Here is a 19,574-nt window from a genome sequence, read left to right on the forward strand (position 1 = left end):
CTACTTCCTAAATACATACAGTACCTTCAGTTAAACTTATTGAAATAGGTGACTTTACTATCACTATCTTAAAGTTATAGTTTCCCTTTCATAACCTCCTAATTCATGCATTTCATGCTTTTTTTTTTTTATTAGAGGAGGTTTTACAATGAACTTCATTGAAAACTTTATCATAAAGATTTTCTTATTCTCTCTTTCTGGAACAAGTGAACTTATCTTCCACTTAAACACGTCATGGATAATAAGCATTTATTTGCTCTCCCTCCCACAACTTCCCTAAAATGATGGTAAGAATTAAATTTAAATGGAAGGTATGAGTCGTAAGAATGAACACACTGAGAGGCAACAGCAGCAGTAAATAATGTGCTAAAGGCTATTTATTCAAAAAAATAAAAATAACCACTAATGTTCTATCATTAAGCTATTTCCAGTAAGAATGACCTCATTATCTAAATAAGCAAATATTTAGTTCTAAAAATGAACTTGAGACATTCCAGCTGCTGCTCATGATCCTATGGCACAGATCTGTGGGACCAGGACCAGAAAGGAGGCCACAATGGTTGAAAATGGTGATAATGAATGTTCCAACCCAGCTCTTGAAAGGCTTGGGTCGACACAGCCCTAAGACCAAAGAACAAACCAGGCACAGAGTTAGACATGGGTTTATTGAGACTTACAAACAGGAGAGGGTCCCTGGTAGTGGCTGTCCAAGGAAAATGGAATTAGCACTCTTCAAGGGTGGGGAGTGCAAGGGTCTGTTTAAAAGGGTTTAGGACAAAGCCATTCCATAGGGTATGAGAACAGAGTTTCAGCAGAGTTTCATGACACAGGGGTCTAGAGGTTTGTTATCAACAGTGATCAGGGGAAGAGAGTTTCAATGCTTTACAAGATAAGTGGTTTATGATACTATCTGTACATACTTTCTTCCCTGAAGATGTCTGATGACCTTTAACTTCTGTCCTGGTCACACAGGTTGCTACGTGCTGTGGGGCCTCACTCCCCATTAGGGAGGGAGAGACCAGGCCCTGGGTCCCCACAGTGAAAAACTGGCTGTTCTGGTGACCAAAATCTGTTATCAAATTTTGGAGATTTAATTTGTAATGGGACAAATTTTTAAAAAAACAAATCGAACTGAATGAACACTGGGTATCTTTGGAGACGATAAAATTCAACAGGTTAAACTGCCAAATACATTAAAATAATAGAAGCATTGAGCAAATCAAATGCAAAACACATGGAAATAAGTGAAGCTAAAACTAAAATCAGAAGATCTCAAAGCAAATCTCTGAAGTGACTAATGAGTATAAAAATTATGTAAAAACAGATCCATCTATATGAAAAGCTTCCCAACTGAGGCCATGCAAATGATGAAAACATTGCACAAAGCACTTGAAGGATCAATATTTTCAGTGTTTGAGAGTATTAAATCTGCTAAGAGCACCCAGGCCAAAAGTATTAAACCAGACTTTCTAATACTTTTCAAAGATTACAGAAAAGAATGAAAACTGAAAGTAACATAAAGTAGAAGCTAAATTAAGTGCTAAACAAGAACAGAAAGAACAATGAAGTGCTAATGATGCTGAAAGGAAATCTCTAGAAGAAAAGATTAGATATTTGCTGAAATGTTGGGGTGACTTAGATGATCAGATCTGTAGGGAAGATCTACAACCATGGGGAAATAAAAGGAATAGACTTTGTCAGAGGAGTGAAAGAGGGAATAAATCTCTTTAAAGAAAGAGCTAAGGAAGCACTGGATAAAATCAAAGAAGCAAATAATGATAACCTACAATTAAGGGACTAAGAAGTGATGTGGGAAGTACTAGAAGGAAAGCTGGAAAAAAAGAAACATTGAAAAAAATCACAAATCAACAAACAAATGGAAGTCAAAAGGTCACAGAGTTAAAGGAAAAGGAAAGGGAAAGAAAGCTTCTCAGGCTGGATCTGCCAAAGGAAAAGTACAGTTTCAAGGCAAGAAAATTAAAGTTCATAGCAATGATGAATATGATGAAAATGATACAGCTGGACCAGTAAAACCAGACAAAGGAGAACCTACCTCAAAACAACAAAAAACACAAAATGGTGTTAGAGACCAGTAGTGCAACCAATACATTTTTAGGTATTAAACTGCTTTTATCTTTGGAGGTTTTTAAAGAGAAAAAAGAAATTAGGTATACTTTAATGTCATCTGTTAAACAGGAAAGAGAACTCTTGTTTAATTTATCTTCTCTTATTTACCAAATGAGGGTAGTGTTTAAAAATGTACAAAAATGTATCTTTTCATTAAATTACATTGAGGAAGATTTAGCCCTAAATGAAAATATGCAGAGACAAGTATATTAACTAATATATCGTTTAATCATTTCAATTTGTATGTATTTCACTTAAAATAAACAGAGTTTATAGAGTTATACCTAAACATGTTTATCTTCAATATTGCTCCAGTGCATTCTGTTCACACTGTAAACATTTTTCTAACTCGGGTTATCTGTGACATCTTGAAAGGAAAAGATATTGCACATGGCATCTATTCAATGACTCACCATTTGAAAAAAGAAGGGGAGGGTGGAAAAAATTGCTTAAAGACCTAACTTTTTATGCCTGAAGATTAGTGAGAGTATGGTATAATATTCAAAGCTCATGCAGTGTGAGATAGAACTCCCAGAATACTGTTCAAAAAGAAAAGCTGAAGCCATGATTATCTGTTTCAGAGTTTTATAGAAAGAGTCCTAAAATGACACCTGAATGATACCAGACAAAAGGGGTAGGCTCTCTGCCCAAGGCGCATGACAGCCAATTAATGACACCAGGGTTTCAAGTGAAGAAAGAGTTTAATACGACGTGCGCCACAGGAGATCAGATGGCCTCTCAGCCCAAAAATCTGTCTCCCAGAGTATAAAGAGTTCAGGGTTTTTATGGATTCAAACAAGGGGGATGGAGCTGTTACTATTATAATAGAAAGTATACACCAGGTTGGAATAACCATGACAATAATAAGTATAAACGGGGCTGAGACTAGGTTAGAACAACCGTTACAACAGCAAGTATAAACAAGGGTGAGACGTTGAGTTTCAGTAATTTCAGGTATTAACTTCTGCCTATTCTACAATATAGAAAGAAACACATCTATTTAATGATTCAGTAATCATAATCATTTGTTAATTCTTAATTTCCCGGTTACACAAAGACTCCCAATGCTACCAAAAAAAGTGTGACTTCAAACAAACCATTCTCTTTCCCAGATCCTCCACTTATAAAAGTGCGGATGCCACTTCCCATGGCCAGAAACCCAGAGAATGGCAGAAACTGGGTGGCACAAGTTGAAGGATTCCCAAAAGGACTGCAGAGCCAAAAATATCTCCCGAAGTCTACCGTAATCACTGAAATTCCACCATTAGAAATCCATTTTTAAAAACTGGTTTTTTTTCCTTTTATAGAGAGATACGGCAAGTAAAAGAATGATTAGTGCATATGTTCAATTTAAAGAATAATTATTGGGCAGAATAAGTAACCATCATCCAGGTCAAGAAATAGAATACACAAAATCACAGAGGTCCCACACCTGCCATGTGCCACTCCCCAGTAACAACCCCTAAAAGTTACCACCCTAGAGATGACCACAATCCTGATTTTTGTAATAATTATTTCCTTGACTTCCATTTTACCATCTACATATACATCTCTTAATAAGACAGTTTACTTCTTCCTGTGTTTGAACTTGATATAAATTGAATCATACTGAGGTATTGTGTGTGTGCATGTGTGTTTCTTTTACTCCACATTATGTCTGAGAGATTCATCCACTTATTCATTCCTCTATTAATGGGCATTTCAGTTGCTTCTATTTGAGTCTTTTCTGAATAATACTACTATTAACATTCTTGCTCATGTCTCCTGATGCACATATGCTAGAATCTCTCTACAGTGTCTTTCAAGGGTGGAACTGTTGAATCTTCAACTTTACTGAAAAATAACAAACTGTCCTCCAAAGTGAACATATCGACATACACATACACCAACTGTGTGTGAGAGTAGAAATGCATTCTTTGAATTAATTACTGGTCTTCAAAAATTCACTGTTATGATACGAATTCTACTAGAAGTGTAACAACACATTAAGCTAAGTATACTCTTAGCCAGAGTTCTGTTTTCAAAACAGCATTTGAGAATTGGACCAGAGGTGTACATACAGCCGAGCTAATTTCAGAACAAAAAACAATGTATAAACAATGGTCCAAAGCATAGATTTCCTTGCCCGGGAAACCAAGTCTGGATTACACATCACAGTGATAACACTAGCCATCATTGAGGGCCCATGGCAGACACTGAGAGGACCGGATCATTAACATCAGCTACAAACCCCCTCCCCATAATCTCAACATCAAACATTCTACTCTACAGCCACCACTTCCTACCTTTCCAACTCACAATCCCTCAAGGACTACAACAATTCTTCTACCCTAAAGGAATCAATAGTCCATTGATCCCACCACCTTTCCATTGCCCCTCACCACTCTCATACCTTCACTTCCTTCCTTGTTCAGCTTAAATTCTAGGTCAATCATAATCACTGCCCTTTCTGTCTTTCACTTGACTGCATTTGCTTGACTAAACAATAATCATGATTGAATCCAACCCTCCTTCCTTCTGTGCCTGTATCCCTCTATGCCAGCAGAAGTATATGGAGGGAAAATATACCTATTCTCGTCTTAAATTTCTGATCACTAATCTCATATGGGCCCTCCTATTAGTACCCAGCAACCATACCATATTTTCCTATTTCATTCATTCCCCTACTTCCTAGACAGCTATGCCTTACCTTCTGCTGTCTCAATGCCTCCTCCCCCAACTCACTCACAGCTTTCTTATTTCACTAAGAAAACAGAAGCAATGAGAAGGGTACTTCTTCAAGCCTCCATCATCACATCTACCTACCACCTATATCTATGCCCATATATTCTGCCTTACCTCCTATTACAGTTGAGAAGCTGTCCAAGCCCCTAGCAATGGACAATCTCTCCACCTGCACACTGGATCCCATCACCTCATGCCTACCAAAGAACACAGATCCAGCAATTATCACTCTTCTTGACATTATTTTTGCCCTCTTTTCTGGATCTTTCTAGCAACAAATAAACAATTATTTCCCCCATCTTAATAAAAAATTTTCTTGTCCCACTTACCCCATCAGCTCATTATTTTCCTTCCCTTGATAACATAAGACCTCAAAATTAAGAGTTATTTATACTTGCTATCTCAAGTGTTTCTCCTCCCATATTCTTTCTTCAATCCAAAAAAAGAATTTATTCCACCACTCCAACAAAACTGCTCTTGCCAAGGTCACCAGTGATTCACTTTGTTAAATTCGAAGGTCAATTCTTGATTGTTATCTGCCGCATTTAACACAATAAATCACTTCTTCCTGGAAATGCCTGAAGACACCACACTCTCCCGATTCTCCCTTCTACCACTAACTCTCACTCTCCTTTGCTGGTTGCTTCTCATCTCCCTAACCTCTAAACATTGTAGTACCCAGGGCTCAAAACTTTTCTAGCTATAATAATTCCCTTGATCATCTCATACAGTCTCATGATTTTAAATATCATCTACAGGCTGACATCACCCAAATGTGCATCTCTGGCCCAGACCTGTCTCCTGAACCCCAGATGCCTCTATCCAATAGCCCACTCAACATCTCCAGTTGGATTTTGTCTTGGGTCTCTTCCATTTGCCATTCTAAATTTATTCTCCACCATATTCTGTCCAAGGAGGGTGTCCTGTCTGGATTGCAGCAACAGGGTTCCCTTGCCTTCTGGCTTCCAGTAAAGTTAGGCTTATGGGAAGCCCTGGCAGGAGAGTAGAGGAGGGGAAAAAGTATAAGACCAGAGTGTTTATTCCCCTGTCTCGCCCTGTGGCTTCCCTGGCTGTATCTCTTGACCAAATGTGATTCATCCTCATAAGATAATCATCTCTACACGTGAATTTCTCATTCAGAGTTCCAGTAACTAGATGTGGTAACATCTCTGTTATTCCCTGCCCTTCTGATGCTGTACTGCCTTTGTGCTCTCCCTACATCTTACCCACACATTTCTAAATGGTTCTTTTTAAAGCTTCCTTCCAATTATATTGAATGCACAATCTATTTCCTACAGTAACTCTGTGTGATACAAATGTCTAAATGGTATTTCAATTTTAACATGTCCAAAACTGAGCTCCTCCTATACCTTCTCCATTAACAGCAGCTCCCTTCTTCTAGCTGTTCAGTCCAAAAATCAGGATCACCCATATACATCGTTTTTATCTCATGCCCCACAAAATAAATCCAGAACCTAACCATGTTTCACCACCTCCACTGCTACTACCCTGGCCCCAACCACCATCATCATTTGCCTCGATTATTGTAGTAGCCTACTAACTGCTCCCTCCTCTGTAACCCATTCCAACACAGCAGCCAAAGTGATTCTGATAAAACATTAGTTAGCTATTATCACTCCTCTCTTCAAAACCATCCCAAGACTTCTTACCTCATTCAGGGTAAAGGCCAACATCTTTACATCAGTCTACAAGGATCCACAGGATCTAGTCACTTGTGCCTCTAACCTCATCTCCTACTTCCTCACTTTGCTCCATCCACAATGGTCTTCCTTGCTATTTCTGGAACACACTGCTTATATGCCTATCTCAAAGCCTCTGAACGGCCAATCCCTTTGCTTAGAACACTCTTCTTGCAGATAACCTCAGTGCTTGCCCCTCACTTTCCTCAGGTCTTTATTCAAATGTTACCTTCTCAGTAAGACCTCCTCTGGCCAACTTTTCCAAAACTGTAGCAGCTCCTCTCACTTTATTTTTATCCTAAGTAGATATCATCACTTAACATCTTACATGCTTTCCTTTGTTTTCTTTGTTGCTTGTCTCTCCACCCCTTAGAATGTCAACTCCACAAGGCAACATTTTTGTCTGTTCTGTTCACTGCCCTGAAACAGTACCCGGCAGCAGTGGATACTCATATATTTGTTGAATGAAACACAACTAGATACCATTTCATATTCAACAGACTGACCACTTTTTATTGGCAAGGATTGGAAACACTAGGAACTATAGCTCATCTATACTTTGGAGAGCAATTTGGCAATATCTAGAAAAGTTTATGACATATATTTAACAGACAAGCCATAATTTTTATGGATTTATTCATACAAATAAGCACAGCATACTAAAACTCTGAATCATTCCAAGGAGTATGGTCATCCTATCTATTAGGTACTCTTAGGGTTTTATGATCACAGAATCAATTCTACTCCTCAAAAGTAAACCAATATTGCCCTACTCCAACCAGTACGAAGAAAACATAGCTGCTCTCCTCAAGCATATGGTATAGTGGAAAGAAAAGGATCAATTATTAGCAGGGTTGGGAAGAAATGTAGTACAATTTCTAAAGATGTGATAGTCTCATTTTCCCAAGAAACCAATCAGATAAACCAGCCACTTGAGAAGAAGTCAGTAATAATGAGTTTTTTTTTAAGCAAAGGCAGACTACAAGAAAAATACATATGAACCCAAACCATGCCAGGTTCTAAAATAGAAATAATTATCAAAACTAGAAGTCAGTGGATATGACTGCTAAATTATGCTAGAATTTTGAGTCATCTTAAAGATTTACACAGTATCTCTTACTTGTCAGATACTGGAGTAGTAACTTTATACTCAAATGATCTAATTTAATCCACATGTTAATTTTATTGGACTACCTCAGTTTTCTGCCCTAAACTTTTAGCAGAACAGTTGATAAAAACTGAAACTGACCAGCCCAGATTTTTTTCTTTATTCCCTTTTTCCCATTTTGAAGACAAGAGCTTATCAACCCACAATTGACCAAAATACAAGTAGCAAGAGGGACAATACTCAGTGGACCTACAAAATCATTTGCGTTATCAGTCCTGAGCAGTCGCTGAGTTGAATACCATCACCAAAGCTAAACCTACCGGGTTACGCTATGTGCATCATGGGTTCTAATGACAACAGACTGGATCTTGATCTTCTGTCTCATAATCTAATACTCTCTCCACTTACCTCCTTTCTTTCCTACTCAAAAAGGTTTATTCTATTAAAACTGGAAGGGAATTTATCACTTTAGATTTAGTCTGCTACAGGCCTTCAAGAATTCAGGCAGACAGGAAAGAAGAAAGGTAGAACTCAATAGCATCATAAAAGTGGGAGGCAAGAAGTTCAAAACAAACTGTCCAAAAAAAATAATTTGGTTTTAGTTCCCTGCTCCTCACATCTTCATCCTTTAAAGTTTTTAACCTGGCCATAATATCATTTTTTACTGAGGTAGTTACACATGCACACACAGTTATAAGAATTGATATGAGAGATCCCACTTACACACCCATTCCTATTCCATTAATTCCTGTTACTACCCTCCAGCTTCACACAGCTGCACATCACTCGGTTAGAGATGATCTCAGATAACAGCTGGTCATAGAAAGAATGGGTTTTTCACCATATTGATAAGAAAGACTGTGTTCCAAAGCAAAAGAAGCAAAGTTTGGTGTTCAAGTACATATGGCTTTAATATGTGCATATCCACTAATATGCATATTCCTGACTATAAAAGAAGAGGAAAAAGAGCATATATTCTATAAACTGTGTAAAGATTTATATAAATGTTAAGTACTGATTCCTCTGAAATCACAGAAAACATCTACTTCTATTTCTCAGGCTACCTAAATTCAAGTGGCATAGTTCAGCATTTTTTACACATATAAAGCCTTTTATCCATCTCAACAGACTCTTGTCATTCTACATTAGTACATGGAAACCCTGAATTCCACTTAAAGAAATGTCATTTTTCCCCCTTGCGAACCTTTAGAATCATTGTCCTTTACTTAGATCTAAAATCCAAAGACAAAAGGGATGGATTGTTAGTTATAAAAACGCAAATTAAGAGCAACATCAATAAAATGTCTATGCAGTTTTCATAGCACTAAGCAGTATGCATGCAACTGGAATTCGTACCTGCAGAGCTAAGGAGGACACTGAAATCTGTCCCCCGCTGTGTTTCCCCACTGTCATTATTGACCTCTTTTTCAGTATCTTGATATCGATCCCAGTTAGAGACAATCTTCCTTTTAGAATAATTTCCCTGTTCATCATTCTCTTCTCCATAGTTCTCTGCATCACTGTCATCTTCAACCTGTAATCATTAGAGATAAATCAGTAAAGCAGCAGTGGAAATTTTTACCTTAGCAGCATTAGCCATAAAACAAAACAAAACAAAACAAAACAATATATTAGGTATAACAATAAAGAGCAAATTTATAGACCAAGTTGCCTGAGGATATTAAATAATATTTCAAGAGAAATCCATTACACCAGAGTGTTCTTTCAGGGGAGATTTTTCACTTTGTGGAAAGGAAAAGGAAATCTGGCAAGCTAATGCCTAAAAATGTGTATAACTGATATCTCTAAAATCTGTCCCAACACAGCCTATTTAAATAGTTGTCTCATCTAGTTTAAGAATCTTAAACTCAAAGGACTTTAGGATGGAAATAAACACTTCCTTTCAATTTACAGACTTACAAACACACTCCATAAATATGTTTTATAACCTTTAAACAGGATCCCTGCTCAGATGCCCTCTAGAAGACAGCTCCCACTTCTTGGCTCTACGAAGGTTAAGGTAATATACACCAAAATGCAGAGTGTAAGAAATTCTCGAGGGCAAAGGGCTTAATTTCTTCAACAAATAAATTGCAAGGAGAAAAAATGGTGAGTTAGAGGGGAGACACCTATAGATTAAAAGAGCTTAAGAGACACATAACCAATTGTAATACAAAGACACCTATTTGTACCCTGATTCAAACAATCTATCAAGAGAAAATAATCACTTATGAGACAACTGGGGAAATGCGAATGATGACGAATATGTGATTATACTGTTATTTTTATTTATTTATGGTTTGGTCTGATACTAGTAATGTGATTTTATTAACATCCTTATGTTTTAGAAATAAATATGGAACTAATTATCAGTGAAAAGATATATGACATCAGGGATTTGCTTCAAAATAAGACTGGATGACAGTGTGATTGTGAAAGCCCTGTGGATTACACTCCCTTTATCCAGTGTATGGATGGATGAGTAGAAAAATGGGGACAAAAACTAAATGAAAAATAGGGTGGGGGGGTGATTTGGGTGTTCTTCTTTACTTTTATTTTTTCTTCTTATTTTTACTTTTTTCTCGTAAAAGAAAAATATTCAAAAAATAGATTGGGGTGATGAATGCACAACTATATAATGGTACTGTGAACAGTTGATTGTACACCAGGGATGACTGTATGGTATGTGACTATATCTCAGTAAAACTGAATTTAAAAAAAAAAAAATCAGTCCCTAATAGTTCATGGTTAGTACATAGAAAGACAGTTGATTTTGTCATGTATTGTGCACCTTGCTAAAATCTTACTTATTCTAGTAGCTTTTTAGGAGATTTCACAGGATTTTCTAAATAGACTATTATATCATCTGCTAATAAAGAGAATAAAATAATAAAATAAATAAAATAAAATAAAATAAAATAAAAATACTCGAGAGGAATGCTGGGTAGAAAGGAAAAAAGACTAGGCTTAAGTGATAATTGCTGAAACTAGATGATGGGTTTATGGAAATTTGCTATCTTATTTGCTTTACTTTCGTATATATTTGAAATTTTCCAGAATAAAAAGCGAAATTTTGAAGAAGGGGATATGCAGAATCTAAAAACAGGGTTCAAAGAAACATCCCAAAGATTATGAAATCCTCAGCAAGAAAAAAACAGTGAAACGTATTTTTAAAACCTATCTGCATAAGATGGGTTAGTATGGACTTTATTTTTTATATTTATAATAAAATGTTTATTTTATTAACACTCATTAAAATTGGGGGAAGGGCAGGGAGGAAGACAAGAAAATAAAGAAAAACTTCACATTCCCATCACAGGGACAGTATCTTGACTAACCTTAATACACAGTCTTCCAGATTTGTTTTATGTATATATTTATAGATACTTTTTTTCATCAATATTCTCCATCTTTCCATTTTAACAAATTGTCATTTCATCTAATACCCAAACCATTTCAAAATTTCCCTACTGATCCAAAATATTTCCTTCACAGCTGATTTGTCCAAACCAGTATCCAATTCAGGACCGTGCATTGTATCTGACTGTTTTGTCCTTTAAGTCTCTTTTAATCTAGCACAATCCCTTTGATATCATTTTATTGAAGAGACCAGGTCAGGTATTGGGCAGAAGGATATCTTCTGTCTGGCTGCCTCCTCGTGGTATTGTTTATAGTTTGTTTCTTCATCTCTGATACTTCCTACAAACAGATTCAAAGACACTGGTGGATTCAAGTTAAATATTTTTTGCTAAAATACATCACAGATGGTGCCCTGAACCTTGTGTTGCATCACATCAAATGACACATAATAAATGGCTGAGACAGTATAAGTAATGGTGTAACATTGACCAAAATGAAGTCTGGTCCCCCCTTGCATCTAAGAAACTGGTCTGCATGGTGGTACTTTAGTTCACTACAAGTTTCCAGTTCTCCATCAACCATTCACCCAACAAATTTAACACTAGTCAATGATCTTCACCTCCATAAAACTTCGTAAGAGTTTGTGAAATGGAGTAATTGACCTTTCAAGATCACTTTCAGCCCTTGAATATCATCTAAGGCCTCACTGACAGGACAAAAAGATTGCATTCTACATTCTACTCTAAGGATTGCAAAGACTGCTGGAAACCTAGATGTTTCCTGCCATTCCTGCAAATTTCTCCAAACCAAATGATGCTGACAGATTAAAGGTATATGATAAAATGCAATCTGCTATATAAATAACAACTGTCAGATCATTCTAAATAAAATAGTTTTGTAAGATATGCAAAGTTGGGGGACAGAACTAGAGCTGAAAATAATAGCAAGGCAAATCCAATATTCTTTTGTAGGACCATTGGGTAAACAAAGTTCAGAAAGAGGCTTTTCCAGTTAGTACACAATCTCTGAACAAAGCTATAACACAGAGCAGAAATACAAACCTGGGCAAAATAGTTAGCTTGATGCAAAAGAGGATTATGGACCTGAAACAGCTGAGGAACCATTAATACAACAAAACAACACTGAATGGGAGGCAGATCTACGTAGAATTAATGGTCCTGTCATTGCCATTATTTAATATTTACCAAGTATCTATATTAGGCTGGGTCTCAAACAGTGGAGTGACTCACTAATCCCCAACTTAGAACACTAAACAACGATCTCATTAACCCCATCCAACTACAAAGATAAGAAGAGTTGTTATTAGCCTCCATCACAAGAGGGTAGTAAGAAGTAATAAAGTTTGAAAAACATCTGATATAATTTACAGAAAGGCATATCTTAAAAATTCCTAGAGATTTTATGTTTTCATTTTGCAAATATCTAGGACAAAATTTTTTAAATGTGAAGCCCCAAGAAAGAGAGAAGTGAGCAAATAAGAAAATACAGATGAAAGCAATGTGAAAACTGTAAATGTAAATACATAATTACTTAAAAATTAGTCTGGTAATTTTTACCCTAATATTTTTTACTTGGATATTGGTCATTGGTTGCAGTGTTCATAAAGTAACAGCAACCCAATTAGGTTAACTAGCTGAGATGATCAAACTACTGCTGAGCTATTTCTTGTCCAATGGTACTAAAAAAAATCCATTTAATACAACAGGAAAGAGAGCAGCTTAATGTTTTGCAGTTCTTCCAATAGGAAATAGTCAATTTGACTTCGCCTACATTTCAGAATGAAAATGAGAAAAATGATTCTGTGGATGACTAATCAAAGCTGACAATAATATAACACTCTCCAAGAAGGAGAGCTAGGGCAAGAAAACACACACACACACACACACACACACACACACACACACACACACACGAAATCTGGCATCTATACCATTCAGTACATATGTGATTGACCTGTGAGACTGAATTTTCTTCCCAAATGTAAAATACAACATCAATGGGGAAGGAGAGGAGGGGCAACAGTCATAATGGCCAGTCTTTTGAGCCAGGGAGAAGTAGAAGGAAGGCATTTCAGGCTGAGAGAACAGCAAGTGCATGTACTGATAGCAAGAGGGCCCATGTCATGATCTGGGGTGTGGTAGTTTGGAGCTGTATGTACCCCAGAAAAACATGTTCTTAAATTTAATCTATTCCTGTCAGTGTGAAGCCATTGTAAGTAGGACCCTTTATTTTTAATTCAATTTTACTGAAATACATTCACATATCATACAATCATCCATGGTGTACAATCAACTGTTCACAGTACCATCATATAGCTAGTTGTGCATTCATCACCCCATGTTGTGCATTCATCACCCCAGGTTGTGCGTTCATCACCTCAATTTTGAACATTTTCCTTATACTAGAAAGAAAAAGAATAAAAAACAAAAAGAAAAAAGAACACTCAAATCATGCCCCTTATCCCACCCTATTTTTCATTTCACTTTTGTCCCCATTTATATATTCATCCATCCATATACTGGATAAAGGGAGTGCAATCCACAAGGTTTTCACAATCACACTGTCACCCTTTGTAAGCTACATTGCTATACAATCGTCTTCAAGAGTCAAGGCTACTAATAGTTGGAGTTTGATAGTTTCAGGTATTTACTTCTAGCTATTCCAATGCATTAAAACCTAAAAAGTGTTATCTATATAGTGCATAAGAATGTCACCAGAGTGACCTCTTGACTCCATTTGAAATCTCTCAGCCACCGAAGCTTTAGTTTGTTTCATTTTGCATCCCCCTTTTTGTCAAGAAGATGTTCTCAATCCCACAATGCTGGGTCCAGATTCATCCCCGGGAGTCATATCCTGCATTGCCAGGGAGATTTACAGCCCTGGGAGTCAGGTCCCACATAGGCGGGAGGGCAGTGAGATCATCTGCCAAGGTGGCTTAGTAACTAGGATCTTTTGATGAGGCTACTTGAGTTAAGGTGTGGCTCACCACAATCAAGATGGGGCATAATCCTGTTACTGGAGACCTTTATGAGTGGAATAAAATTCAGACAGACAGAGAGAAAGCCACAGAGAGAGCGGCCAGAAGCTGAAAAAGAAGGGAGAGACCAGGAGGCACCACCGCATGCCTTCCCATGTAATAAGCTAAGGACCAAGGGTCCCCAGGAGCCAGCCTCAAAATGCCACAGTCTTGGGGAGAACACATCATTTTGACTTTTTCCTAGCCTCAAAACCATGAGCTAATAAAATTTCTGTTGTATAAGCTAATCCATTGCATGGTATTTGCTTGAGCAGCCAAGGAAACTAAAACAGATTCTGGTACCAGGAGAGTGGGGTGCTGCTATTGCAAATACCTAAAAATGTAGAAACAGATTTGGAATTGGGTAATGAGTAGAAAAAGCCTAGATTGCTTTGAAGAGACTGTTGGTAGAAATATGAATGCAAAAGGTACTTCTGATGAGGACTTAGAAGAAAATGATGGATGTATCACTGGAAACTGGAGGAAAGGTGATCCTTGTTTTAAAGTGGCAGAGAACTTGGGGAAATTGAGTTCTGATATCAAATGGAAGACAGAACTTGAGAGTGATGAACTTTGATATTTAGCTGAGGAGATTTCCAAGCAAAGTGTGAAAAGTACAGCCTGGTTTCTCCTTGCAGCTTATAGTAAACTGTGAGAGGAAAGGAATAAGCTAAGAAATGAATTCCTGGGCACAAAGAAACCAGAAATGGATTGTTTGGAAAATTCTGAGTTCCAAAAAGGGAGTCCCCAGAGAACAATTCTCCAGGTGAGGGTTAATCTGAACACGGATCCAGTCAGCCTGTGTCAGTTTGGATATATTATATCCTCCCAAAAGCCATATTCTTTAATGCCATCTTGTGGGGGCAGATGTATTAGTGTTGATTAGGTTGGAAACTTTTGATTGTTTCCGTGGAGATGTAACTCAATCAACTGTGGGCAAAACATTTGATTAAATTATTTCCTTGGAGATTGGAGCCCGCCATGCAGGGTGGGTCTTGATTTAATCACTGGAGTCCTATAAAAGAGCTCACAAACAGAAGGAACTCAGAGCAACTGAAAGGGACATTTTGGAAAGAAGCTAAGAGCTGACATTTGGAAGTCCTTGGAGACATTTGGAGATGCTAGCCCAGGGTTTGCTCCAGAGAAGCTAAGACAGGACCCCAAAGCTTAGATGCACAGGAGCTGAAGAAGCTAAGAGAGACCCAGAGACATTTTGGAGAAAACCATTTTGAAACACAATCTGGGAGCAAAGGAACAGCAGACGCCAGCCATGTGTCATGCCAGCTGACAGAGGTGTTCCAGATACCAGTGGCCATTCTTCAGTGAAGGTACCTTCTTGTTGATGCTTTAGTTTGGACACTTTTATGGCCTCAGAACTGTAAATTTGTAACTTAATAAATCCCCTTATAAAAGCCAATAAATTTCTGATATTAGCAAACCAGAACACAGCCATTTCAGTGCAAGTCAGGGTTGGAGGTGCAGTTATCCAGGAAGGATCTGTGGAAAGTCCTGTCTGATGGTTTGAACCCTTGTGAACTACATGCAAAACCAATAAGTCGCTTGCATAATTTGTATGAACGGAACTACTGCCAGCCTGGACTAAAAGGGACAGAGAAGAACAAATTGAAAGGAAAATCACTTCAAGGGCAGAACCATGGAAGCAGAAGTCTGGACTGAAGACATCTTCTCAGGCCAAGAGAGTGGGCCCACCGATGTGTGTGGATAGGATGAGTCTGCCCCAGTGTTTGGAGAGGGCAGGTCTCCAGCTCCATTGTTCAGGAAGAGTGCTGCCACCTCAGAGGTCTCAGCTTTGTGCCCTAGGCTTTGAGGAGAACCTGGCTGCCACCCAGATGCTTAAAGAGGGTGGAGCCTTCGTCCCAGGGTTTGGGGAGAGCATGGCTGCTGCACAAGCACTTGGAAGGGTTGAGGATGCCGCTCCATCAGGTGCAGAAGACAAAACATTATTCCCTAGATGACTCTCAGACCTTGAAATTTAATGGAGTTTGCCCTGCAGGATTTCAGGACTGTTTTGGACCCGAGACCCCTGTTTTCCTTCCAATATCTTCCTATAGAAATGGAAATGTTTATACTATGCCTGTCCCTCCATTTTATATTGGAAGCAGGTAACTTGTTCCCTAGATTTCACAGGTCCGCAGACAGGGCTAATTGTGCCCCAGGAAAGACCACACCCGTAACCAATTTTGATGAGATTTTGTACTAAGCATTGTTTCTGAAATGACTTAAGGCTTTAGGGATATGTGATGGAATGAATGCATTTTGCATGAAGAAAGAAGATGTCTTGGGGGAGGGGGCAGAGGGTAGATTGTGGTTGTATGAAGCTATATGTACTCCAGAAAAACATGCTCTTAAATTTAATCTATTCCTGTGGGTGTGAGCCCATTATAAGTAGGACTTTTTGATGAAGTTACTTCAGTTAAGTATGGCCCACCTCATTCAGGATGGGTCTTAATCGTATTACTGGAGTCCTTCATAAGACAATGAAGTTCAGACAGAGAGAGAAAGCCACAAACAAAGCAGTCAGAAGCTGAAATCAACGGAACAGGAAGCAAAAGGAGAGATCAGGAGATGCTGCCATGTGCCTTGCCAGAACACCACAGTTTTGGGGAGAAAGCATCACCTTGATGATGCCTTGATTTGGCTGCCTCAAAAACATAAGCTAATAAATTCCCATTATTTAAGCTGAACCATTTCATGGTATTTGCTTCAACAACACAGGAAACTAAAATATGGCGTCTAGACGAAATTCAGCTCTAGCTACGGACAAGTGGTCTAGGATTGGTCTAGAACTAATCAATTACTCTCTCCTAATGAACAGCTCAAGGAGAATCCTTATTGCCCCCTACCAGGTATTAGCAAAGAAAATACTTCTGACCAAAGGATAATAGCTGTTCAAGACAAAACCCAGAGAGGTTAGCAATGCAACATTTGAAAAATGAAAAATATGTTTGAGGATTCTGGCAAGACAGTAGCAGTACTGGCATGGTTGTCTATCTTCCCGTAAAAACATGCCAAGCAACTGTAATAGCAAAGTCAAAACTCCATGGAAAACATCCATAAAAACATAGGTGCTCAGGTGTCTCCAGGAACCCCCAAATATGAGTGGACAGAAACTACACTGATGGCCACAAGACTGCAGGGTTCCAGCAGATGTCAGAGGAAGCAATGGAGCGTCAGACAGACGAAAGAACCCCAAAATAAACAGTAGGTACTAACTAGAAAGTCTGCCATGCAAATTTGAGAACAGCAGTTAGAAATGTAGAATTTGACACACCCAATAGCAGGTGAGCGCAGGAGTTTGCAGCAAAATCTGAATAGGTTAAATAAGTTTGGCCCTAGGGATTCTCAAAACTAACTGGCCAATGCTCCTACGCAGGACAAATCCCCGTTCTGAAGAAAAAATGCTAGGGGTAGAAATCAAATTGAACGGAACAGGGGCAATAAAGACAAAGGAAAAAGAAGGGCCAGACAAAAGGGGGGTGAGGGAACAGTACTAGCAGATTTGAATAGTACGGTCCATATTGTTTAACACTTTAAAACAACAGAAGAGGGTGCTCTGGAGCCATGAAGTTTGAAAATCTATCCTAAACAGTATCTCCCTTCTAAGAGTTTCAGAAAATCAATTTCACGTGGAAATGAGCAACAACAAAGAATCAAGGTCAAATCCCACAAAAAGTTATTATAAGGAAGAATAGGTACATTTTTATAATAAATTCTACAAAGCGTCCCTAAAATGTTTTATCATAATACAGTTCACTGTTTTAAGTAACTAACTAGAAATTCCACCCTCAGTCTTTAGGGGCAAAAGATAAGAAAGAGCAGCTGTCCAGACCCAATCTTGCTCAGAATGATGGGGTGGGGAAAATCTGAAAACACAAAAAAAAAAGCAAGCCAACCCACGAAGCAGCTGTTCAATGACGCATCTCACAGGAATCTTCGCTCCATCCCTTTCCTTCTCCAAATTCTTATATCTTCCTCACATGTGTTATTTTGTTTGAGAATTTGATAAAAGTGAGAGGCATGAAAAAGTAATTACCATTTGTTAGCAGAATCGAGAATCTGGGGCAGTACAGCTGTTCACTCCCTGCTCCTCACATACTGCTTAACTTTCCTTCAAACAGCACACCCTCAGAGCTGGACAGTGAACATTATGTGGACAAAACTGGGGGAAAAAATTATATTTCCTAGGTTGTTTATCAGAATGAAGTTCACAATACAATTGGATCAACAATTGTCCAAGTACCTTTTCACCAACAATGAGCCAGCCTACCTATCTCAAATCCACCAACTCAGTCCACCTCTGCTAACAGTTCACCAAAAAGGCTAGAACTCAGTTCTCAACAATCCCTACACAATGAGGCAGAGCAAAGCAAACACCACTACATGCCATTTTAAACAGCATGAAGACCTCATCCTTTTCCCAATAAAGTTAAAGTTTCCTCAAAGAAGTTCCTTCTCATCAGTTATTTTGAATGTCCATCATTTAAGATTTTTCATGTAATATCACTGTCATGGTGCAGCTATCAATTCTAGTAAGACGCCAATTACCAAGACAAGTAATTTTACTAAGGCTTATTCAGAGATTCTGAAAGGATTAAAACCTGTTACCAGGCAACTAATAATTCCACGAAAAAAACGAAGAATCGTATTGTCTTATACAGTTCTTTTGTATACTAATGTATTTTATCCAATGCACATAACAGGTTCAATAAGTTCTTGATTTTTTAATGGCATCATCAACCCTTTCCATGCCTCAAATTAGAGGATTTACTACTAAATAATGTTCTTTTCTTCCTTTAGAATAGACCTTCTTAATGATGCCTATACAGGCTTGTTCGAAAATATAAATCCAAGGAGGCAGTTGAAACAATATTTCTCTAAGTCATCCTTGTAATCTAGTTTAATCTCCCAGCTTTAGAGATGAGACAACTGAGGTCAAAGAAGGACTTTTTGCCCAGTCTTATCTAACAGTGGAGGCAGGATGAAAATCTCCTAAAATGCAATCCAGTGCTTTGCCAAATATGTCTCTTCACTGAGCAAAATAGTAGTAAAATAAGGTCATTCTTTCTAACATTTGCATCTCTTAGTTTCTAAAGCATTTGTGGAAGTTTTGCTGAAAAAATCTGATGACCAATAGAGAAAAATGAGGCTTTTCAACTGGCAGAAAAGATATAGCAAGCCAGAGACTGATGATTCAAGAATCATTGCTGGTGTGTGAAACTACTTCCCTACATGAATGACACCATCTTATATCTCTTTGAAACTCATTCTCATCCACGTACCCACTCCAAAAATTTACCAACCATGCAAGAGAACAAATCTCTGACTCAAAAACTCACTCAGCGCAACCTTACCCATAATAATTACTGAAGCTAACCAAAACAGCAAGGTTCAAGTGATGATATTGTGAACCACTGATTGTACACTGTGGATGTATTGTCTGATATCTTAATAAAACCACTTAAAAATAAAATAAATAAAAGAAAATCTTTTAAAAAAC

At 38.0% G+C, this 19,574-nt stretch overlaps 1 protein-coding gene and 1 pseudogene across 1 annotated transcript in view; one reads left to right on the plus strand and one right to left on the minus strand.

The window, feature by feature from the left end:
• Positions 1-2,096, plus strand: part of LOC119530927 — a 35,954-nt pseudogene extending 33,858 nt beyond the window's left edge.
• The window catches only part of AVEN (apoptosis and caspase activation inhibitor), a 268,771-nt gene that overhangs the window by 198,704 nt on the left and 50,493 nt on the right, over positions 1-19,574 (minus strand). Inside the window, exon 2 of the mRNA XM_037834402.1 lies at positions 9,016-9,193. Within this exon, the coding sequence (XP_037690330.1) occupies positions 9,016-9,193 (178 nt within the window). The remainder of the gene's footprint in view (positions 1-9,015; positions 9,194-19,574) is intronic.

This window comes from Choloepus didactylus, chromosome 4 (assembly GCF_015220235.1).
Source record: "Choloepus didactylus isolate mChoDid1 chromosome 4, mChoDid1.pri, whole genome shotgun sequence".
NCBI classification, from domain to species: Eukaryota; Metazoa; Chordata; class Mammalia; order Pilosa; family Megalonychidae; genus Choloepus; species Choloepus didactylus.